The 25,443-nt window shown below is 38.9% G+C and overlaps 1 protein-coding gene across 35 annotated transcripts in view; it reads left to right on the top strand.

The window, feature by feature from the left end:
* SYNE1 (spectrin repeat containing nuclear envelope protein 1) overlaps positions 1-25,443 on the top strand; it is a 518,696-nt gene that overhangs the window by 425,878 nt on the left and 67,375 nt on the right. For all 35 annotated transcript variants that reach the window (XM_078370315.1, XM_035297742.3, XM_035297743.3 and 32 more), the window contains 5 exons: positions 546-693; positions 2,752-2,846; positions 6,106-6,340; positions 8,529-8,723; positions 13,738-13,863. In XM_078370315.1, the coding sequence (XP_078226441.1) occupies positions 546-693; positions 2,752-2,846; positions 6,106-6,340; positions 8,529-8,723; positions 13,738-13,863 (799 nt within the window). The remainder of the gene's footprint in view (positions 1-545; positions 694-2,751; positions 2,847-6,105; positions 6,341-8,528; positions 8,724-13,737; positions 13,864-25,443) is intronic.

Below are 25,443 nucleotides of genomic sequence, written 5' to 3'. Positions count from 1 at the left end.
CTTCATCCATGTCCCTGCAAAGGGCAAGAACTCATCCTTTTTTATGACTACATAGTATTCCATGGTGTATATGTGCTACATTTTCTTTTTTTTTTTTTTTTTTGAGATGGAGTTTCACTCTTGTCACTCAGGCTGAAGTGCAAAGGTGCAGTCTTGGCTCACTGCAACCTCCACCTCCTGGGTTCAAGCAATTCTCGTGTCTCAGCCCCCCAGGTAGCTGGGATTACAGTCACACACCACCACACCTGGCTAATTTTGTTTTGTTTTAGTAGAGACGGGGTTTTGCTATTTGACCAGGCTGGTCTCAAACTCCTGATCTCAGGTGATCTGCCAACCTTGGCCTCTCAAAATGCTGGGATTACAGGCATGAACCACTGCACTTGGCCTCTTCTGTCTTTTTTAAAAGAATTTTACCACCTAACATGAAAGCTTTTTGGTGGTCCAATTAGAATTGAGCACAGAGATTATTTAATCTAGTTTTATATACTAGACATATGAGAATAAGCTGCAAAGTACCCATTGTTCCTTGACCTTTGTTCTTTCAGCAAGTTACAGTCGTTTTTGCTACAACATCAGACTTTCTTGGAAAAATGTGAAACTTGGATGGAATTCCTAGTTCAAACGGAACAAAAGTTAGCAGTAGAGATTTCAGGAAATTATCAGCATCTTTTGGAACAGCAGAGAGCACATGAGGTAAGTTATATCAGTAGATTTGGAGGTAATAAGAAATTTTGAGGCCTTTGGAAGATGCTACCAAATGCTATGTGAAAGAATTAAAATCATGCCCTTTGCACTGAGTATCAAATGCATGATCATTTTGCCTTATTTCTTCAGCTTGAGGTTTTGATAACTTAATTATGGAAATGTGGTCCTCTTGGCTGCTCCATGATTGGTTATAAGCACATGTCAACCTTCAGTTTCTGATTAAGTATAATGCCAGAATTGTGACTAAAGACTCCTTACTCGAAGCAGGCAAAGTTGGTGGAAAGTGTATAGACAGGCAGTTTTCAAATGGGTTAGAGACAACTTTAATATTTTCAAGGTCAATTGCTTAAGAGACTATGCTTTGATCAAAAGTCTTTAAAATTTTTGTGTTCTTCAAAAAACATATGAATTTTATATCAGGAATTCAAGCTATCATGTGTTTCCAGGAATACCTCTTGATTAAATTGCATTCTAATTATTTCTTAAGAAACAGAGTGGGAAGAACTATATACAAAAAGAAAATTAATTAATTTGCCCACTGTTAGTCCTTAGCTAGGAGTGGAATTACTTTATTATGCTATTACTTTATTTAACTCTATGTAACTCTGTATGGTAACTCTGTGTTAACTGTTTTCCAAAGCAGCTTCACCATTTTACATTCCCATCAGAATGTATTAGGGTTCCAATTTCTTTCCATCCTCACCAACATTTGTTATTTTTTCTTTCAGTCATCCTTGTGGGTGTGAGATGCAATCTCATTGTAATTTTTTTCTATTATTTCATCATTGGTCAACTCAATAAAACTGGATTTAAAAATACCTTAGATGTCTTTAAATTCTCTATTTTAAAAATTCTGAATTAAGCTTTTCTTTGCTCTTAAGTAAGACCTATCTCTCCATGTGCACATGATACATAAACACACAGACCAACTTAGTTACACCAATAAATGGCAATATAAGGACTAAGAGTGGGAAAATTAGTTTTTATTATATTTACAGACTTTACAACCGTTACCACAATCAATTTTATCTTGAGATAAATGAAAATATGTGTCCACACAAAATCTTGTATAGGTACGTTGTTTATAGGAGCATTAGTCATAATAGTCAAAACATGGAAACAACCAAAATGTCCATCAACTGATAAATGGGTAAATAAAATGTGATGTTTATGTAATAGAATACTAGTCACAATGAAAAGGCGTAAGGTACTGATATATGTTGCAACATGTATGAACCTTGGAAACATTATGCTAAGGGGAAGAAACCAGTCACAGAAGACCACAGATTGCAAGATTCCATTTATATGAAATGTCCAGAATAAGTAATCCATAGAGACATAAAATAGATTAGTGGTTGCTGAAGCCTGGAGGATTGGGAGAAAATGAGGAAATGATTGCTAAATGAGGATAGAGTTTCTTTTTGGGGTGTTGAAAATTCTAAAATTGATCGTGGTAATGGTTGTAATGTCTGTAAACATAATTGAACATTTTAAATGAATGAATTCTGTGGTGTGTGAATTGCTGCTCAACAAAGCTGTTTAAAAAGCAAATAATTTGAAGGACCTTCTGTTGAGTTTTGAAAATACTGAAACAACTTTATTAACCTAATTAAATTTTGGAAACAATGAGTTTTACAAGACCAGAAAAAAAAAACTGGGCTATTGTTTTTTCTTTGACTTCTTAAAAGGTCCTAAGCTATTCTCTGTTTTGAATATAGACCATATTTTAGACACAAAATAAACCAGGAAACGAATTGTGCATTCGCTTACTTTATAAGTTGTTTTCAAAAGAAAGAAGAGAAATATAATTCTACTTTTAGTCATGTAGTTTTAGTAAACCAAACACTAAACTTTATCTTTGAGTACATCTTAATTGACGTTTTAAAAATGAATTATTCCTAAACTGTAGGATTTCACACATTTTCTGATTCAGCTGGAGGTAGCTTTCATAGTCTCGCTAAAACTAGACTATTTGGAAAGTTATCAGAGAACCAGTCACTAAAATTAGGAACTCTAAAGTATGTTCTCCTTTTTTTAAAATTATAGTTGTTTCAAGCCGAGATGTTCAGTCGTCAGCAGATTTTGCACTCAATCATTATTGATGGGCAGCGTCTTCTAGAACAAGGTCAAGTTGATGACAGGTAGGATCTTTGATAAATTATTATAAAGAAAGGTTCCAGTAAATTAGTCATTTTCTTTTTAATGAGCAGATTAGAGGGCATATATCCAATCTTCCTGAGGCAATTGAACTGCAGTGGAGCCTCAGTAATTGGAGAAGAGGCTTGTCTCAATCTCTGAAATGACTGAGTATTGAATCTTTTTAGAGAACTGCTATTATATTATATGAAGGGCATAGAGTAATTGGAAATCACCTAGCCAACCTTCACTAGTCATCTGTAGGGAATGGGATTAATGAATAGATCAGCATGAACCATATCAGTGACCTATCAATGGTTTGTAAACAGATGCATCTAATATTCTCATACAATTACAGAATTATTTTTTGTAAAAGGAGCATAGTGATCACTAGCCCATCTCTCTTACTTATAGATGAAAAACCTGAAATCCACAAATATGAACTGATTTGACCAAGGTCACAGAACTAAGTAGGAACAGAATCAGGCCTGGAGCCCGTGTCTGGTTTTCAGTCAGCACTGGATCATTCCAGCCAGCTTTCTCATGCCCTGAGAATTCCTCTGTGTTTGAAAATGGTTTGCTACCTTAAGTCAAATTACATGCCACCTGAAATCTTTCTTCATCTTCATTCAATAGCAAATTATTCCTTTATTAAAAATGCAGAGGTAAAAATTTAGCTTCTCTCCAGATTTCTGGCATGTGGTTTGACAATCTCATATGATATTTACATGTCCTAGGAACAATATTTACTTTATCTCATCTACTTTCCGTGGTGATATTTGGAGTATTAGTCTCATGTGTTTTATTACTTATGTACACCTTTCTCATATTTAGGAACCAGTAGTTGTGACTACAGTTAACTTAATGTTTTTTTCAAAAAATAGAAAATAAATTACTTTTATTGAGAGTTTTATCTTTAATGTTGTAGAAGCAATTTCAGTTTTAAGTGGATATTTCTTTGGAAGTACATGAAAGATTTTCATGGTTAAGCTTGGAACAACAAAATGTGATATCATATTTATTTTATTCTAAGTAAGCCAAACTTAAATGTGAGCTTTCCTGAGAATTTAGGGCCTTGAAAATAAAACAAATTCAAATACAATTAACTTTTATCTTTTGCTTTATCATTTCTTAGCCAGCTCTATAACAATATTATAAATGTTTAAGTCATCAAGTAAAATAAAAATTAAATACATGCAAGCCAGCATCTATTAAATTTAAAAAAAAAACACTTAGGGAAAATATACCAAAGAGATAAAAATGGGAGGTTAGACTTGAGGATAAAGAATTTTGAAAGTTGAAGGGAAAAAAAATCAGATTAGAACCTACTGACAATAAGAAGACCCCAGATTACAAGTGTATTGTGTTCTGAAAGTTAACTTATGTTTTTTAGAGCGTCAAGTTTAGCACAGGAAACAATGTCAGGTTTTAAGTAATTTTTCGTGCTGGCAGGTAGTTTGGGACAGCTTGGTTGTACCAAGAGAGGGTGGGGAACCCTAAGAGGTCTTGGATAGTTACCTGCTAGGGAAAGTAGCACTGTACAGTATTCTCAAGGCCTGGAGTTGTACATTTTCTGAGATGACAGATGCTTGTAACTTTTAGGGAGGCATCATGAGCCTAATTCATCACATTTGAATGCTACTGCAATTGATTAGATACATCAGAATTTCCTTTCAGAAACAGAAGTCATCATGAAAATCTAAGTAGCTATCATATGGACTTTTTTTTTTTTTGAGACAGAGTCTTAATCTTTCGCCCAGGCTGGAGTGAAGTGGTGGCCCTATATTGGCTGACTACAACCTCCGCCTCCTGGGTAGTTGGGATTACAGGCATGCACCACCATGCCCGGCAATTTTTGTAGTTTTAATAGAGACAGAATTTCACCCTCTCTATTAAAAATACAAAAGGAAGTGTACTACCTCCCCATGAGTGGTCTTGAACTCCTTACCTCTGGTGATCCACCTCCTCAGCCTCCCAAGGTGCTGGGATTACAGGTGTGAGCCACCACACCCGGCCCATATGGATTTGTTTTTAACATGAGAGGGCATATGGAATTTTTTGCAGGAGCTTAATTTAGTATTTTTTATTTTTAATACTCATTTTGTTAATGTTGACTGTGCATTGTTCATGTTTTATTTAAGTTGAGTCATTAAATAAGTTTTTAGGACTAACAGCATATTTGGTTACAAAATCAAAGTTTGTAGTGTTTCTGGATAATAGGAAGTTTCAAGAAGACACAAGTCCGGAATAGTAAGTCTAACTCAAAGTTGATGCCGCCCTCAAGAGAAGATGATAGCATAGCTGAGGAAGAAAAGTGAAACTATTATAATAGATAAGTGTAAGTATTTAGTATGCAGCATTAAAGCGCAACATTACTTGCACTTTATGTGTGAATAACACTGTAATCTACATAAAAACTCATTCTGTTTGATGCGGGACAAACCCTTACTAGCCAGTTCTAGAGCCACAAGTTAAATATTAAATAAAACTTAATAAAGAACTACCTATATATTTTTAAAGCTAGAAAACAGAGACGTAGGAACATATTAGAAGATCTGAGATTCTTTAGCCTGAAATTGAGAAATCTTGAGTAAAATTTATTATTTCTAAATATATTAACGACGTTTATACAGACTATGATAATTCGTTTTCATCCTTCTAAGAATGAAGTGAAGTCAGCCTACAATGTAGGAGAGGTAATTTAGATGAAAGTGTGAAATGATTTTCTAAAGGTTGGTGCTGTTTATTGTGAGGGAATACAGAGAGAGTTTATGGGGTACAGTTTTTAAAAATCTTTTACAATTACATACTTTTATTCAAGTGGCTTATGATTCTAACTGATGATAAAGGTTCTACCTAAGCCTTGTTCCACATGTTTTCCTGCTGTGTGGTCCACAAGACGCCATCACCATCACGGGCTGTACACGTTGCTGTGGGGTTGCTCAAGATTTGCAGCTCTTCCCATTGCATCTGCAGGTGTCCACTCCTCCCCTGTCATGCTGTCAGGGAGAGAGTGAAGGACAATGACCTCACTGTAGATTTGTCTTCAGCCTATGCTGAGACATGAAAACATTCACCATTTGCAAACACAGGAAGTTTAATTTTAAACATTAACTGCAATAAACCCAGTAACCCAATAGTAGATCACGGCATAACATTTGAAAACCGCCACCCTATATTAGGGTTGTCGACAATGTATACACTGGCTGATTATGTAACTGCATCCAAGATAAAAGTGTTTTTTACCACGTAATTCTTCACTAGGGATGAATTCAACCTGAAATTAACACTCCTCAGTAATCAATGGCAAGGAGTGATTCGCAGGGCCCAGCAGAGGCGGGGGATCATTGACAGCCAGATTCGCCAGTGGCAACGCTACAGGGAGATGGCAGAAAAGCTTCGTAAATGGTTGGTTGAAGTGTCCTACCTCCCCACAAGTGGTCTGGGAAGTGTTCCTATACCACTGCAGCAAGCAAGGACCCTCTTTGATGAAGTGCAGGTAAGATGCAAAACACAGTGTTCTCACACCTCTTAGATATTTCCACGGCTCACTTTTACCTTAGCCTCGGTTTTGCAAAAGGACTCTAGAGTGACATTGCAACTGGGACAAACATTGTTCTCAAATGTCAACAGAAACATACAAAATGATTGAATTACGAAGCCCGTATCGAATGCTGAAATGATAGTAAGCCCCAGCCTCTCACAAAGGCTCCTTACACTTCACACACTATGGCCTCCTGCAGCTCACTAAATCCTAGCAGGGATGAAAAGCTAAGGGCAAAGAAAGGAAAACTTCATGTTGCTTGCATACGTTTTATTCTTGAGCAATTTAAACATGTAGCTCAAGTACTCCAAAGAAGGCAGGAAGCCCTGTCCTGTTTGAGTTCTTTGTTCATTTCCAAGTTGCCCCTTACCTTCAGGCTGCTAGCACCTTAAATACCTCCTGTCATTCTAGTCAGTCCTTCCCAGAGTATCCAATGGGCTCCTCTTCCTTTAAAGTCATTGTTCTTTGGTTCCTTTCTCCTTCAGATTTCTCTGGGAGCCCTCATTCACAGATGTGACTTCAACTACCCCCTACCAGCAGAGAAGGGGCATATTGATATTCTCTGGTCCTATTTACCTGCCGAATTTTTTTTTAAGATGGAGTCTCAGTCTGTTGCTCACTCTATCACTGTATTGGAGTGCAGTAGTGTGATCTCGGCTTACCACAACCTCCGCCTCCCAGGTTCAAGCGATTCTCCTGCCACAGCCTCCCAAGTAGCTGGGATTATAGGCATGCACCACCACACCCAGCTAATTTTTGTATTTTTGTTGGTCAAGCTGGTCTCGAACTCCTGACTTTGTGATCCACCCTCTTCAGCCTCCCAAAGTGCTGGGATTACAAGTGTGAGCCACTGTGCCCGGCCTGCCTGCTGAACTTATGACTCATGTATCCAACCACATTTTGGATTTATTTCTGTTTCCATCACAAATGCCTTGTACCCTGTGGGTCCCAGCAGAACCTGTGATCTCAGGACCAACTATTCTCCTTTTTCCATCATACATCCAGGAAGTGTCATTAGCCTAGGAACCCTAGAATCATTTAAGAGCTATACTTCTCCTTGTCTATCATCCTCTTATCTATTCTCCCCAACTCTACATCCCTGCTGCCACTGCCTTAGTTAGGTACTCATGATTTCTAGCCCAGATAGACAATAGTTTCCTAATCTTAGTATATCCAACACATACCCTTCTTCCATTCTACTTTTACTTGATTGCTGAGTGCTTTTTTTAGAACTTTAATCCAAACATCAACATTCTTTGTGAACCCCAGTCACTTTTAGTATAAAAAACAAATTTCATCACGCCTGTAATCCCAGCACTTTGGGAGGCTGAGGCAGGTGGATCACGAGGTCAGAAGTTCAAGACCAGCGTGGCTAACATGGTGAAACCCCATCTCTACTAAAAATTCAAGAATTAGCTGAGCATGGTTGTCCATGCCTGTAGTCCCCAATTACTCCTGAGGCTGAGGCAGGAGAATTGCTTGAACCTGGAAGGCAGAGGTTGCAGTGAGCCAAGATCGCACCACAGCATTCCAGCCTGGGCCACAGAGCGAAATTTGCTCTGTCAAAAAAAAAAAGAAAAAACAAATTTCTGCAAGATGTTGTCTGGCCTCACTCCTACCACTGTCTGCCATGCCTTCCACACTCCAGCCACTGAAAACTATATTCAGTTTTCTGAATTTATCATATTTTCCTCACAAAGTGAATGTGCCCATCCTCATTTCTCTGTGAGAAGGTGTCCTCTCTTCCACTTCTGAACATACTCATTTCACCACACCAGGTCCTTCTTAATCTGGTGAAGTTCATTCAGCCTTGACGCTTTGAGGAAGCCTCTCTGCCTCTTGATGCGCCCCCTACTGGATCAGGTGTTCCTCTGTATTCCTGCTCATCAATTTTAGAGAGTGGTTGTCTTACTGCATCAATTGTATTTACCTTGCGGACAGAAACTAAGCCTGTCTCCATTGTATTCTCACTCATTTATTCACCAGTGCCTCCGTACACAAAGCACCACCACAGTAAATGGTTGCTGGATGAAGGAGGGCATGCTATCTATGTATGCTCAAAGTTAGGGCCATTTAAAAATGCTTATAGGAAGGAAACAGTGAAGGAAAGAATCAGAAAATAAAAAGCTATGGTTTTTTTCAGTTCAGAGAAAAGGTTTTCCTGCGGCAGCAAGGCAGCTACATCCTGACTGTGGAGGCTGGCAAGCAACTCCTTCTCTCAGCGGACAGTGGAGCTGAGGCTGCCTTGCAGGACGAACTCACTGAGATCCAAGAGAAATGGAAATCAGCCAGCATGCGACTGGAGGAACAGAAGAAAAAACTAGCCTTCTTGTTGAAAGTAAGTTCAGTTAGAAAAAAAGAACCAAAACTACTTTTAATCCTTGTACTACTTCCTCCCATTGTTATTCTGCAAATCAGATAATACAAAGATCATCAAATAATACCCTGCAGTATTTTATCCTCCGTGTTTTATTTAAGACTTTGTCTTATCTTGCGCAAACTGGAAAAGTTTCCCAATTTTCAGCATTTCCTTTTTCAGAAAAATCTCCCAACAAAGTAAAGCCTAATAAGACTGTCTAAGCTGTGAATTCTGATTAATGGCCGGTGTGAAGGCCTAGCCATGTGATGACCTTATAAATCCATACAGAAATTCAAAGGGTAGCTTCCACTCCCTAATCTGAGACTCTAAAGTGGTTTTCAAGATTGATATCTCCTCTTTTATAGAAGGGAAAACCAACCCAGAAAGATACTCTTGATTTATCTTAGCTGATCTTAGCAAGTTGCCACAAGCTAAAATCTCCAGGAGGTGTATTAAGCCCTTAGTTGGATGCAGATACTCATTTCACCGCACCAGGTCCTTCTTAACCTGGTGAAGTTCATTCAGCCTTGACTGCTTTGAGGAAGCCTCTCTACCTCTAAACGCACCCCCTGCTGGATCACATAGTAAGTTTTGGAAAATGTAGATTTATCTGGACCTCCCACAATATACTTTTCTCTCTCACTGTCCAATTGCATGTATAATGCATAACTAAATGAGCAGTTTTGAAAGGACAGGCACTCTAAAATAAGATAATCGCAAGTTAAAATCATAGTAAACCAAGTGACCTCTTAGCTTAGCCTATCTAAGCCTCAGGTTTCCTCATCTGTAGAGTAGGTATATAATTTCACCTTGTCCATGTGACCATTGTGAGGATTTAATGAAATAATGATAGTGAATCATGTGGTACCTTACCTGGCTCATAGTGAGCACTAAATGAATGATAGTAATTACTGTGGCTGGTGTTATGATGATCTTTAAAAGTAAAGGCAGCTAAATGCTATGATCCTATATATGTTGATAATCACCAACACTTGAATGAAGGTATCTAATAAATTTAGCCTGTCACATGTTTGGATCAAAGATAATGACTCTAAAGTTAGTAGAACAGATTTTGATTTGTTTTTTTGTTTTTTTTTTTTAAGAACAAATAAGAGTTTCGCTCTTATTACCCAGGCTGGAGTGCAATGGCGCCATCTCGACTCACCACAACCTCTGCCTCCTGGGTTCAGGCAATTCTCCTGCCTCAGCCTCCTGAGTAGCTGGGATTACAGGCACGCGCCACCGTGCCCAACTAATTTTTTATATTTTTAGTAAAGACAGGGTTTCACCATGTTGACCAGGATGGTCTTGATCTGTTGACCTCGTGATCCACCCGCCTTGGCCTCCCAAAGTGCTGGGATTACAGGCTTGAGCCACTGTGCCTGGATGATTTTGCTTTTTTTAATGCTTAAAGTGTGCATCCCCACTGGATTTATTCTTTGGAATTTTATTTAATAATACGTTGTCTTCTGTGAAGGAAGCAATCCATCAAAAATGCCACTGAACAGCTATAAAGAACTATTATTTACACATAGCACAATTCATCAGTAATGTAATATGATGGGTTCTTTTTCTTCTTTTTGCTTTTAGGAAGGGATTTAAAACATTGTAACTCATTCTGTAGACAACATGTTAATCATTTCTTTTTTAATTTGTGTTGTGATTTTTGGAGATGTTTCCAAGACTTAATAAGGCATGATGTGTAAGCCACTCCCTTTGCTTTTCTTATGTGTCTGTTTGTTGATGTATAAAACATCCACTTTAGAAGATATTTGCAGGCCCATGACATTAACTTATTTCCTTATAATTCATGTTGTAAAAGGACTTGGTTATAGATTCAGAATCTAAGTCATCCTTGGAAAGAGGAATTCCTCTTCTCTTCTTGTTAAAGTTTATTTTATTTTGACTCTTCACACTACATCCTCTTTCCTAAGAAGGAATTTATGAATCTAAATTTCAATGTTTCTATAGCCTCATAGTGTATTTTTCACCACAGTTTTAATACTTACCTATATTTAGCTTTTAATGCTCTTAGTAAGTATGCCAAAAATAGGCATTATAATTCCATGCCCTCTGTGTTTACCTTCTTCACTATTGTCTCTTAATTTTGTTACGAAAAATAAGAAGCTAATTTTGTTTGTTTGTTTTTTGAGTCAGAATCTTACTCTGTTACCTAGGCTGGAGTGTTGTGATACAATCTTGGCTCACTGCCGCCTCTACCTCCTGGGTTCAAGCGATTCTTGTGCATCAGCCTCTCAAGTAGCTGGGTTTACAAGCATGTACCACCACACCTAGCTAATTTTTTATTTTTAGTAGAGGTGAGTTTTTGCCATGTTGGCCAGGCTGATCTTGAACTCCTGGCCTCAAGTGATCTGTCCACCTCAGCCTCCCAAACTGCTGGGATTACAGGTGTGAGCCACGGTGCCTGTCATGAACTTATCTCTCTTAGATCAATAAACTTTTATCAATTGCATGCTGATAGATTTCTGGGTGTTAGATAGTTTTATTAAGAATGTTGTTTAAGCAGAAAGAGAATCTTTTTGTCTACCCTCACCATGGTTAGCATTGATGAGCTAACTCTAGCCTGGGGACACAAAGATATTTTAAAATAAAGGAGAATTTGAACAAATCTGTCCCTGATGGACAAATTTTTTTTTAATGATTTTTCTTTTCTGGTAACTGGGAAGAGGGAATGTGGTTATGTACTCTAAGAAGCTCCATGAAGGAATTTGAAAGAGAAATGAGACTTGTGTCAAACTCCCTTTTGGTAAACACATACTGAGTAAGGAGACACTTTCTCAATGCTGCTTCCAGAAATTAGTTGTGGTGATAACACCAATGGGTTGTTATGTTAAAACTAAGGTGTCCGAAGTAGAAAGAATCCAGGTAAGAAAAGACTGATGAGACCGGGCGTGGTGGCTCACGCCTATAATCCCAGCACTTTGGGAGGCCAAGGCAGGTGGATCACGAGGTCAACAGATCAAGACCATCCTGGTCAACATGGTGAAACCCCGTCTCTACTAAAAATAGAAAAAAATTAGCTGGGCATGGTGGCACGTGCCTGTAATCCCAGCTACTCAGGAGGCTGAGGCAGGAGAATTGCCTGAACCCAAGAGACGGAGGTTGCGGTGAGCCAAGATCGCGCCATTGCACTCCAGCCTGGGTAATGAGCGAAACTCCTTCTCAAAAAAAAAAAAAAAAGGAAAAGAAAGAAAAGACTGATGATAATGAAAGAGATTTTGTGAAGGAAGATGGAGTGTGGTTTGACTCCATATTGACTAGAAAAAAAGATTCTAACCATGATTCTAGTTGTTTTGCTTTGGAATTCTATAGCTCATGGTGTAGGGAGTGGCCACTGGGAGGATCAGCGGGTAGCAGGAAGGCCTGGATTGGACAGTATGACAAATGGACAGTGTTGAACAAAGCGAAGGAGACTTGTTTAGTTGAATTTAATTTTCACTGGCACTAAGACACCGGATTTGAGATAATGTGTAGATAAGGTGCTATAAAAAAAATCAAGCTCCACTGTAGTTTCTGTCATTTAAAAAATTCTACTCTTTTATTACAAAAAAAATTATATGTGTCTGATTTTTTAAAATTAGGTAATAATTGAAATATGAAGAGTGAAAAATGAAATTTCCCTTAACCTGCCATCCAGATTCTCCTATCTTCTTTTTTTGTGTGTGTTTTGAGACAGAGTCTTACTCTGTCACCCAGGCTGGAGTGCTGTGGTGCAGTCTTGGCTCACTGCCGCCTCCACCTCCTGGGTTCAAGCAATTCTTGTGCGTCAGCCTCTTGAGTAGCTGGGATTACAGGCATGTACCGCCACACCTAACTGTTTAACCGTTGTTAAATCAGTTTGCTGTGTAATCTTTCAAAACATAACCACACAATAGATGTTTTCTTTTGTCAGTACACAGAGATCTACCTCATTCCGTACTGCCAGTCTCTACCACCTGCCCTGTTATACTCCTCTCCAGAGCACTTACCACTGCTTGGCATATTAGATATAGATTTCTTAAATTATGCAGTATCTCTCTTAATTTATATGGGTTTTTAATGTATTACACATTTAATCCTTTGCTACATATGTTTCAGAATTAACAAGATAAAGCCAGTCAAAAATGCCATGCTTTTGTAGTGTGTGTTGCTCTTTCTGTAAGAGATTCCATATCCTCTTTTTTTAAATCCCTCGTAGTGCATTTAGAAGAAAGTGGACATTGGGTGCAATTATGGATGGGGTTAAGAAAGAGACAAGGTACTGAGATTATAGTCCTACCTCTGCAGATAGATTTGGATTTAGATAACATTTTTGGGTACCCATAATATTTTGGTCATTGTGCTTGATGCCTTGATACCCATTGCATCTTTTGGCCTCCAATAAATGTGGAGAGTTTGTATTTTTTCTATTTTCAAGGAGAAAATTGAAACAGAGCGTTATGTGCTTAAAGCCACACAGACAAGTAACAGAGTCAGTTTTGAACTCAGCTGTTCTGATGGCAACAGCATGCTGCCTCCCCTGGCAATGGCTGTGGGTGTACCTTCATACTGTTCATTAGTGTAACTTTCTTTTCTTTATTTTTTGAGATGGAGTCTTGCTCTCTCACCCAAGGTAGAGTGCAGTGGTACGATCTTGGCTCACTGCAACCTCTGCCTCCCAGGTTCAAGCAATTCTCCTGCCTCAGCCTCCCAAGTAGCTGGGATTACAGGCACCTGCCATGATGCCTGGCTAATTTGTGCGTTTTTAGTAGAGACGAGGTATCACCATGTTGGCCGTGCTCTGTACAAACTCCTGACCTCAGGTGATCCACCTGCCTCGGCCTCCTAAAGTGCTGGGATTATAGGCATGAGCCACCGCACTCTGCCATCAGTGTAACTTTCATTTTCTCTGGGGATGAAGAAGAGGGTTTCTTTTTCTTTTTTTTTTTTCTTTTTTCCTCCAATTTCCTACATCAAAAAAAAAAATGTCTATTTGTTTGTATTTCCATGATAGGACTGGGAAAAATGTGAGAAAGGAATAGCAGATTCCCTGGAGAAACTACGAACTTTCAAAAAGCAGCTTTCCCAGTCTCTACCGGATCACCATGAAGAGCTCCATGCAGAACAAATGCGTTGCAAGGTAAATCACTGAACTGAGGCGTTCACCGTCACCTATCTGTGTGCCTCTGCTGGAAGGATGTCTTTGGGGCCATAATCCAGTCAAACCCCTAGGTTATCTACATGCAGATACAAGATCTTAGTATATGACATAAGTTGCCTGTCCTTACAGGCAACTCTGGTAAACCTTGTATTGCTGATTTATTGCAGTTGATAAAATTATAGACTAGTTTACAGATTACTTTGAGGAAGCAAATGAAAATTTAAAACACGTTAAAAGATATTTAAAAGCTGAGTCAAGAGCAATAAAGTCATCTTTTTAAAGCATTCACACTGGGGAGTCATTCTACCAGAAGAATCTAGTCTACAAGAAGGAAAAAAAAAGGATCAACAGCCTGGAAAATCTGCAGACAGTGACCCTCAGAGGAACACACCCTGCCCTCTAGACCATTATGCAAGGAAAGGGGGAAAAATAGCTTATCTCAGTGACTGCATAGAGACATAAAATTTTTAAATTACTCTGGGCTCTAACTACTTAAAGATTATGATCAAGCCAGGCTCCGTGGCTCACACCTGTAATCCCAGCCCTTTGGGAGGTGGGGGCTGGTGGATCACCTAAGGTTAGGCGTTTTAGACCAGCCTGGCCAACATGGTGAAACCCTGTCACTACTAAAAATACAAAAATTAACCGGGTATGTTAGCAGTCTCCCGTAATCCCAGCTACTCAGGAGGCTGAGGCAGGAGAATTGCTTGAACCCAGGAGGCGGAGGTTGCAATGAGTCAAGATCATGCCATTGCACTCCAGTCTGGGGGACAAGAGATGATCCACACCTCAAATGGTACTTGGAAGCAAGTCAGTAGCTAATACGGACTGCTCCCTGCAGTATGAGCTCACAAAGACCAACACAATTCAGTGGCTCTAAGATTCCTACCTTTCGCATCTTTGTAGCCAAGTGAAGTAGCCAAAACAGCAGTTCTCTGCTGAGCAGTAGGCTGATCATATGGAAAGTACCTTTAAAAAATGTTTTTCTTTCCAATTAAACAAGTCCTTGAGTTACCCCGCATTTGCAAATTATTGTTCTAGGGTAATTATGTTAAAATTTTGCGTATACTTAAATGACCTGGGTTTTAATTAGAAGTCTTCTGCCTCACTTTGACAAACAAGTCCCAAGCATTTAAGAGATCGTAATTGTTAAAGAGGTTTAGAAATCATGAAAAGTGTGGCTATAAGAATGTTTTCTTTAATTGTAAAATCTAAGGATATTATTTAAAACTTAAAAAGGCAGATTTAGGAAAATTAAAAGGTAGTATATTTTACATCATACATGTAAAGTGAGTATTATCTTGAGGCATAACATTCAGAAGTGTGCAATGTTTACAAAAATTAAAAAGTGCATTTTAAACCTGTGATTATAAATTTATTAAAAATAATTAAAGAAGCTGGGTCTGGTGGATCATGCCTGTAATCCTAGCATTTGGGATACCAAGGCAAGCAGATCATTTGAGACCAGAAGTTCAAGATCAGCCTCAGCAACATAGCAAGACCCCATATCTGAAGAAATCTAAAAATTAACCAGAGTGGTGGTGCTTGCCTGTAGTCCTAGCTACTGGGGAGGCAGGAGGATCACTTAGGAGTTTGAGGCTGCAAGGAGCTATGATCACACCAGTACACCCAGCCTGACTGACAGAGTGAGACCCTGTCTCTAATAAATAAATAAATAAATAAATAAATATTATTAAAGAAAACTTCTGTAAAGCAGGAATGGGCATATTTATTAGGGGTTGTGACTGTATTGGTGTTTTCTCAGTTGGCATGAGCACAAGCTCATGAAAACGTATTACTGCCTCTTTTCACATGAGAAAACTTAGGCTTCTGGAAGTTTAATAACTTTTCAAAGTTGGTAAATATCTGGGTTGCCTGAATCTACAGGCTTTCTTTTTGCCACACTGACTCATTTAATGGGTTGTTATACTGTGTGTCTGAAATAGTGGGGTTTTGGTGCTGGTGTTACTATGTTTTTTAAAAAATCCATATACAAATATGATGTTCTAGTTTGGGGGGAGTAGAAATTGGTATGAAAAGTGGAAAATCTTTCTGGTGGTATAACAATTTAATATGTTTAGGAATATTAGCAGAAATGCTGCATATTTAATTCACCTAGGTGGTTTGATCTTTCAGCCAAATATTGTTGCCATGGGGCATCATTGTTCATCTCCCAAAATACGTGATGGTTACAAACATATGCTGCTACTGAGTGTGCAGATTTAAAAAATGTATTTTAGTCTAGTCCTGCTACTCTTCCCCAAACTGCCCTTAGCAGCAAAACAAGGCAATTACCTGGAAAATTCAGGCTAAAATCTTGTTTGCCTAAATTGCTTGGGAAGTTAGCCTCAGATAGCACCGCTAATTGCCATTGCCTTTGGAAACCTTTCTACCATGTAAAGACACATAAAGGGAGGGGAAAAGGCACATAAAATACTCTATTTATACACAAAACTAGCTGGAATCTAAAAACAACAGCTGGTTGTACAAATTGCAAAACTGGTAATTTGTCAAAGTATTGTAAAAACTAATGTCAACTCATTCAAATGTTACTATACGAAATTTTTTTCCTTAAATCATTCCTTTAAAAGACAGGGTACATAATCTGTTTTTAGTAACTTAAAAAAGTCTGATCCTGCAGAAAATGTATTCAGTGTATTATTTTAAATTTGGTAGTAACAGCAATAGATCTTCTCAGCTATTGCATTGTAAGTATAGATCACAGAATGTAGCAACTCTATAGTGTTTGAAAATGAAAGTTAAATTTAGGTTTCTGTTTTTAAAAATATTTTGTCCGTGTGATCAGCAATTCAGGGCAAAAAGAAAGGATAAGTTAGAGTTTTATGAAGTCAGTCTAAAGTTAAGAAGATCAATGCAGTGATTAAATTTCAATTTAGGAAAAAAATTTGTTTAATCAATAAAATGATAAGTAGATGGCAGAAAGATTCTGCAAGCAATCGTACTTTGTCGGAAGAACTTAGCAATTTATCAAATTATGTGGAAGTAAATGAGGTATGTGCAAACCTTATTTTATTACACTTTGCTTCAATGTGTTTCACAGACATTATGTGGGTTTTATTTTTTTTTAATTAATTAATTAATTTTTTTTACAGAGTCTTAACTCTGTTACCCAGGCTGGAGTGCAGTGGTGTGCTCTTGGCTCACTACAACCTCAGCCTTCCAGGTTCAAGCAGTTCTCTGCCTCAGCCTCCCGAGTATCTGGGATTACAGGTACCCGCCACCATGCCTGGCTGGCTACTTTTTGTATTTTTAGTAGAGGCAGGGTTTTACCATCTTGGCCAGGCTGGTCTTGAACTCCTGACCTCCTGATCCACCTGCCTTGGCCTCCCAAAGTGCTGGGATTACAGGCATGAGCCACCTTGTCCGGCCATTTTTTTCCCCTACAAATTGAACGTTGCGGCAACATTGCATAGAACATGTCCACCAGCACCATTTCTCCAACAGCATGTGCTCACTTCATATGTCTGCATAATTTTGGTAATTCTCACAATATTCCAAACCTTTTCTTTACTGTTATATTTGTTACAGTGGTCTGCAATCAGTGTGATCTTTTTAATTGGTGGCACCACACACTGTGCCCATAGATGTCAGCAATCTTAACTGATAAATGTAGCATGTGTTCCGACTGCTTCACCAGCAGTGTTGCCAATCTCTCACCTTTTCCTCTGGCCTTCTTATTTGCTGAAACACAACAATATTGAAATTAGGCCAAACAGTAACTATATAGTGTTACTTCTAAGTGTTCCAATGAAAAGAATCTCATGTCTCTCACTTTAAATCCAAAGCTAGAAATGATTAAGCCTAGTGAGGAAGACATGTCAAAACCTGGAATAGGCCAAAAGCTAGGCCTCTTGTGCCAAACAGTCAGGTTGTGAATGCAAAGGAAAAGTTCTAAAAGGAAATTAAACGTGATACTCTAGTAAGTGCATGAATGAGAAGAAAGCAAAACATCCTTATTGCTGATACATAGAAACTCTGAGCATTCTGAATAAAAGATCAAACCAGCCACAACTTTCCTTGAAGCCAAAGCCTAATCCAGAACAAGGCCGTAACTCTCTGTGAAGGCTGAGAGATTGGAAGTAACTGCAGAAGAAAAGTTGGAAACAGGCAGATGTTGGTTCATGAGTTTTAAGGAAAGAAACCATCTCCATAACATAAAATTGCAAGGTGAAACAGCAGGTGCTGATGTAGAAGCTGCAATAGGTTATGCAGAAGATCTAGCTAAGATCATTGATGGAGGTGACTACACAGATTTTACATGTAGATGAAACAGCTCATGTTGGAAGAAGAAGCCATCGAGAACTTTTATAGCTTTTAAGAAGTCAATGCCTGGCTCGAAAGCTTCAGAGAAAAGGCTAACCCTCTTGTTAGGGGCAAATGGAGCTGGTGACTTAAAGTCAGTGTTCATTTACCATTCTGAAAATCCTAAGGCCTTGAGGAATTATGCTAAAACTACTCTGTCTGTGTTCTATAAACAGAACAACAAAACCTAGATGGAACCATATTTGTTTACAGTACAGTTTTTACTGATATTTTAAGCCCACTTTTGAGACCCACTGCTCAAAAAAAGGGCTTTCTTTCAAAGTACGACTGCCTCTTGATAATGCACATAGTTGCCCTGGATATCTGATGGAGATTAATGTTGTTTTCGTGCCTGCTAGCACAGTATCTATCCTGTAGCCTATGGATCAAGGAATAATTTCAATGTCCAAGTCTTATTATTTAAGAAATACACTTCTTGAGGCTATAGCTGCCGTAGATAGTGATTCCTCTAATGGATCTCGGCAAAGTAAATGGAAAACCCCATGAAAAGGATTCATCATTCCAGATGGCAATAAGAACATTTATGATTTGACCTGAGGAAGCAGAGCAAGATGGCCAAATACAATTCTCCACTGATGGATATCCCTGCAGGAACACCAAATGGAACAACTATCTACATAAGAAAGCACCTTCATAGGAATAAAAACACGAGGTGAGCAATCACAATACCTGGTTTTAACATCATACTGTGAAAGAGACAGTGAAGAGGGTAGGAAAGACAGCCTTGAACTGCCCACACCACTTCTTCCCTATCCTGAGTGACAGCCACATGGCACACAGAGAGAATCTGCATATCAAGGAGGGAGAGCCCAGCAGTTGCTCTGAATTGCATTGGAGCTCAGTGCTGCCAACACCAGGCAGAACTCAGCTGTTGCCCACAGAGGGAGCATTTAGAAGCGACCTGGCCAAAGGAGAAGTTCCCATCCCAGCAGACAGAATCTGAGTTTTAGCAAGCACTTGCCACCATGGGCTGAAATGGTCTGGGGTCCTACATCAATTTGAAAGGCTGTCTAGGCCACAAGTACTATACTCCTAGTCAGGTCCTAGTGCTATACTGAGCTTGGAGCCAGTGGACTTGGGCACTTGACCCAGTGACACACCAGCCAAGACAGCTAAAGGAGTGGTTGTGCCAATCCTCCCTTAACCCTAGACAACACAGCTTGCAGCTGCAAAAGACACCCCTTCCTTCTGCTTGAGAAAAGAGGAAAGAGTAAAGAGGACTTTGTTTTGCAACTTGGATACCAACTCAATTACAGTAAGATAGGGCACCGAGCAGAACCATGAAGCCTTCATTCCATGCCCTAGTTCCCAGGCATTTCTAGACACGCCCTTGGCCAGAAGAGAAGCTGCTGCATGGAAGGGAAGGACCTAGTCCTGGTAGGACCCATCATCTGCTTACCTACAAGCCGAAGGGCCCTGAATAATTGGCAGGGTAACCAGGTAGTACACATTGTGGGCCTTGGGTAAGACTCAGAGACACACTGGCTTCAGGTGTGACCTAGACATTCACAGCTTTGGTGACTATGAGGAGAGTCTTCTGCTTACAAGAAAGAGAGGCAAGAATAAAGGGGACTTTGTCTGTAACTTAGGTACCAGCATAGCAACAACAGGGAAAGGCACCAAAGAGGGTCTAGGGATACTCAGTTCTAGGCCTTGGCTCTTGGGTGGCATTTATGGATCTACCTTGGGTTAGAGGGGAGCCCACTGCCCTGAAGGGTAAGTTCCAGGCCTGGCAGCATTTACCACAAGCTGAGTTGAAGAGCCCTTGGGCCTAATGCAAACATCAGTGATGGCCTGGCAGTATTCCCCGTGGGCCTGTTGTGGTGGTGGGCATGGGAGGGATTCTCAGCCTGGAGATAGAGAAGGGAAGAGGGAAAGGACCTTTTCTTGTGGTTTCGGTACCAGCATATCTGCAGTAGAACAGAGCGCCAGGTAGATTTCTAAGGTTTCCAACTCCAAGCCCTGGCATCTCTGTACCACCTGGGGCCAGGGGAAACTCACTGGCCTGTACGGCTTTGTCACCTGCTGGTTGTAGAGTCCAAGGGCCTTGAGCAAACATGGGCAGTTGCCAAGTAGTGGTTACAGTGGGCCTTGGGAGAGATCCAGTGCTGTGCTGGCTTCAGGTCTAATTCAGCACTCAGTACAGTCCCAGCAGTAGTGGGGGAGCCACAGGAGTGTTTGTGACTCTCCTCCCTGCAGCACCAGGCAGCTCAGCACAGAGAAAGAGACTCTGGTTGTTTGGGAGAAAATAAGGGAAGAGAACAAGAATCTCTGCCTGGTAATCTAGCTAATACTTCCAGTTCTTACCCAAGATCACCAAGGTGGTTCCTCTATCAGTTTGCAAGAACCACAGTGTTACTGAGCGTGGGGTACTCTAATGCATATTTGACTGCAGTGATTAAAAACTTAGATCTCAACACCCAAGTCCCTTTGGATACCTGGAAAACCTTCCCAAGAAGGGTAGAGACAAACAAGCCCTGAGTATAACTGCAATAAATACCTTATTCTTCAATGCCAAGACCCCAGCAAACATCTGCAAGCATCAAGACCACCCAGAAAAACATGACCTGACCCAACAGACACCAATAAATAAGACACCAGGGACCAATCCTGGAGAGATAGATATATGTGAACTTTCAGACATATAATTCACCAAAATAACTGTTTTGAGCTGGGCGCAGTGGTTCACATTTGTAATTTCAGCACTTTGGGAGGCTGAAGTGGGTGAATAACCTAAGGTCAGGAGTTTGAGACCAGCCTGGCCAACATGGAGAAACCCCATCTCTACTAAAAATACAAAAATTAGCTGAGTATGGTGGCAATGTGCATATAATCCATGCTGCTCAGGAGGCTGAAGCATGAGAATTGCTTGAACCCAGAAGGTGGAGGTTGCAGTGAGCCAATATTGCAACACTGCACTCCAGCCTGGGTGACAGAGCGAGACTCTGTCTCAAAAAAAAAAAAAAAAAACTGTCGTGAGGAAATGGAAGGAAATTTAAGATAACACAGAGAATGAATTCAGAATCGTATCAGATAAATTTAACAAAAATTGTAATAATTAGAAGGAAGCAAGCAGACATTTTGAAGTTGAAAAATGCAGTTGCCATACTGAAGAATGTATTAGTATCTCTTAATAGCAGAATTGATCACACATAGACTAAAAATAAAGTCAGGGAAAAAGATATTCTATGCAAATGGAAAGCAAAAAGAGCAGGAATAGCTATACCTACATCAGACAAAATAGATTTCAAGACAAAAACTATAAAAAGAGACAAAGAAGGTCATTATATCATGAAAAAGGGGTTAAGTTAGCCAGAGGATATAACAGAGGTTATAACATTTGGAAATATATATGCACCCAACACTGGACCACCCAGATAAACATATAATATATATTTATATATTTGAGTCCAGCCTCTTCAACATGGCAAAACCCTGTCTCTACTAAAAATACAAATAAATTAGCCAGGCATGGTTGGGTGTGCTTCTATAGTCCCAGCTACTCAGAAGGCTGAGGTGGGAGAATTTCTTGAACCTGGGAGGCAGATATTACAGTGAGCCGAGATTGCACCACTGCAATCTCCAGCCTGGGTGACAGAGTGAGACTCTGTCTCAAATAAGAATAATATACATTTAATTTTTTTCTTTACCTTTCCATCATTATATATGCTCATGTATCCAGATATATAAAGCAAATATTATTGAAGCTAAAGAGAGACATAAACCTAAATACAGTAATAGCTGCAGTCTTCAACATGCCACTTTTAGCATTGGACAGATCATCCAGACAGAAAATCAATAAAAATCACTGGACTTAATCTTTACTACAGACCAAATGGACCTAATAGATATTTTACCAAACATTTATCCAACAGCTACAAAGTTCACATTCTTCTCTCCACCACATGGACCATTCTCAAGGATAGACCGTATGTTAGGCCACAAAACAAGTCTTGTAACATTCAAAAAAAGTGAAATTATATCAAGTATCTTCTCTGATTATAATGGAATAAAACTAGAAATCAAAAGCAAAAGGAATTTTGGAAAAACACATAGAATTTAAACAATATGCTCCTGAATGACTAGTGAGTCAATGAAGAGATTAAAAAGGAAATTGAAAATTTTCTTGAAACAAATGATAATGGAAGTACAACATACCAGAACCTATGGGATACAGTGAAAGCAGAACTAAGATGGAAGTTTATAGATACAAAAAGAAAATCTTCAAATAAATAACCTAACAATGCATCTTAAAGAACTAGAAAAGCAACAGCAGACCAAACTCAATGTTAGTAGAAGAAATAATGAGCTCAAAGTAGAAATAAATGAAATGGAAATGAGGAAAACAATACCAAAAAATCAACAAAAATGAAAAGTTTATTTTTTGGAAAGATAAACTAAGTTGACAAACTGTTAGCCAGACTAAGAAAAACAGAGAGAAGTTCTAAATGAAAAAGGAGACATTACAACCAATACCACAGAAGTACAAAGGATCATTAGAGGCTATTATGAGCAACTATGTGCCAATAAATGAAAAACCTAGAAGAAATGGATGATTGCCTAGACACATGCAACCTTCCAAGATTGAACCATGAAGAAATCCAAAAGCAGACCAGTAGCAAGTAACAAGATTAAAGCCATAATAAAAAGTCTCCCAGCAGAGAAGCCCTGGATGTGATGGCTTCACTACTGAATCTTACCAAACATTTAAAGGATCTTACCAATCCTACTCAATCTATTCTGAAAAATAGAGGAGGAGGGAATACTTCCAAACTCATTCTGCAAGGCTAGTATTACCCTGATAACAAAACCAGAAAAAGACACATCAAAAAAAAAAAAGAAAGAAAGAAAACTATAGATCAATATCACTGATGAACATTGATATAAAAAATCTTTATTAAAATACTAGCAAACTAAATTTAACCATGCATTAAAAAAGATCATTCATCATGACCAGGGATTTATCCCTGAGATGCAGTGGTGGTTGAACATTCTCAAAACAATCAATATGTATGTCATATTAACAGAATGAAAGACAAAAGTTATATGATTATTTCAATTAATGCTGAACAGCATTTGATAAAATTCAACCTCTTCTGATAAAAACCCTCAAAATATGAGTATAGAAGGAATATAGTTCAACATAATAAAAGTCATATGTGACAGACCCACAGCTAGCATTGTACTAAATAAGGGAAAACTGAAAGCCTTTCCTCTAGGACCTGGAATACAAGGATGTCCACTTTCTCTGTTGTCGTTCAACATGTTTTCACTTACGTGTGGGAGTTAAAAATTGAAACAGCTGAACTCATGGATATAGAGGTGGCCTCGATCATGTCAGGGTCACCACCGGAGACATTGCCCACCACCTGTAGAAGTCTGACCTGCAAACCCTGACTCAATGACGTATGAATGAATGTACTCTCACACCATTACAGTGTTTCAAGTGGGCTGGGGATGGCCGTGGACTGCTTTCAGAGGGCAAAATGCAACCAATCGACTCAGACCCTCTGTGCATTCACACTTCTGTTAAGACTTTACAACAGAGATTCTAAGTTAACATACTCATGGATAATTAACATGGTTAAAAGAGTGGTTATAGGAATGATAAAAGCTTTAGGTTCCCGGACCAAGAGTAAATGCGATTAACAGGTAGTTCCTTTTGATCTTCCCCAAGAGATCACCCAGCACAAAATTAACATGAGTAAACAGACTGGAGACAAATGGGTGTGGGGTAAGACATTTGATCATCTCTATCTCTCCCTAACTTAATGGACTGGGCCAGCTGCCTTTGGTCTGCCCCAATAAAATCTTTCAGCCTTCCAAAAGGTTTGAGACTAATCTATAACTTTCCCTAAGTATTTTCTGTAATATTTTGCCACCATCCTGAGTAAATAGCAACATACAGAGAGTAGAAGGATGGTTACCAGAGCTTGGGAGGGTTTGTGGAGGCTGCAGGGTGATGAGGATGGTTAATGGGTACAAAAAATAGAAAGAATAAAATCTAGTGTTTGATGGAACAGCAAGGTGAATATAGTCAATAATAGTTTAATCATACATTTTTAAATAAGAGTATAATTGGATTGTTTGTGACAAAAGGATAAATGCTTGAGGTGATGAATACTGTATTACTTTAGACATCTATCAAAATGTCTCATATATCCCGTAAATATATACACCTACTATGTACCCACAAAAATGCAAAATAAAATTGTTTTTTAAAAAGCAGCATTTCTGATTCATGGGAGGTCAAAATGTCAAGGTTAACGGGAGTTTGGAAGAAGTTGATTCCAGCTGTCGTGGATGACTTTGAGGGAGTTGAAGACTCCAGTGCTGGAGGAAGTAACTCCAGATGTGGTGGAAGCAGCAAAAGAAATGGAATTGGAAATGAAGTTTGAAGGTGTGATTGAATTTCTGCAATCTCATGAAAAAACTTGAACGGATAAGGAGTTGCTTCTTATGGATCAATAAAAATCGTTTCTTACAAGATCGGGCACGTTTAGGGTGGTGTGGCCATCAGCAAGAAAGCAGCTTCTCGAAATGGAATCTACTCCTGGTGAAAATTCTGTGAATCCTGTTGAAGTGGCAACAAAGAATGTTAAATATTACATAAACTTAGTTGATAAAGTAGCAGTAGGGTTTGAGAGGATGACTCAAATTTTGAAAAAAGTTCTGTGAGCACAATGCTCTCAAACAGCATCACATGCTACAAAGAAAACTTTTGTAAAAGGGAAAGTCCATCCATGCTGCTTAAACTTCATTGTCTTAATTGCCACAGCCACCCCACCCTTCATCAGCCACCCCACCCTTCATCAGCCACCACTGGATCAGCCAACGGCCAGTCACACTGAGCCAAAACCCTCCACCAGAAAGAAGATGGTGACTTGCTGAGGGCTCAGATAATCGTTAGCATTTTTTAGTAATATTTTAAATTAAGATATATACATTGGTTTTTTTGACATATGCTATTGCACATTTTATATACAATAGTATAGTGTAAGCATAACTTTTATATATACTGGGAAACCAAAAAATGTGTGCGACTCACTTTATTGTGATACGTACTTTATTGCAGCAGTCTGAAATCAAATCTGTAATATCGCCATGACACGCCTCTAGATCCCAAGTTAGATAATTAAATTGAGGGCTATACAGAGGAAATTCTATCAAGAAGGGATTCAAAAACACTTCAGAAATCATTGGCAGTAGATGTCC

Source organism: Callithrix jacchus, chromosome 4, assembly GCF_049354715.1.
Source record: "Callithrix jacchus isolate 240 chromosome 4, calJac240_pri, whole genome shotgun sequence".
NCBI classification, from domain to species: domain Eukaryota; kingdom Metazoa; phylum Chordata; class Mammalia; order Primates; family Cebidae; genus Callithrix; species Callithrix jacchus.
Note: the sequence above shows the minus strand (reverse complement) of the source record. Positions and strands in the feature narration are given on the sequence as shown.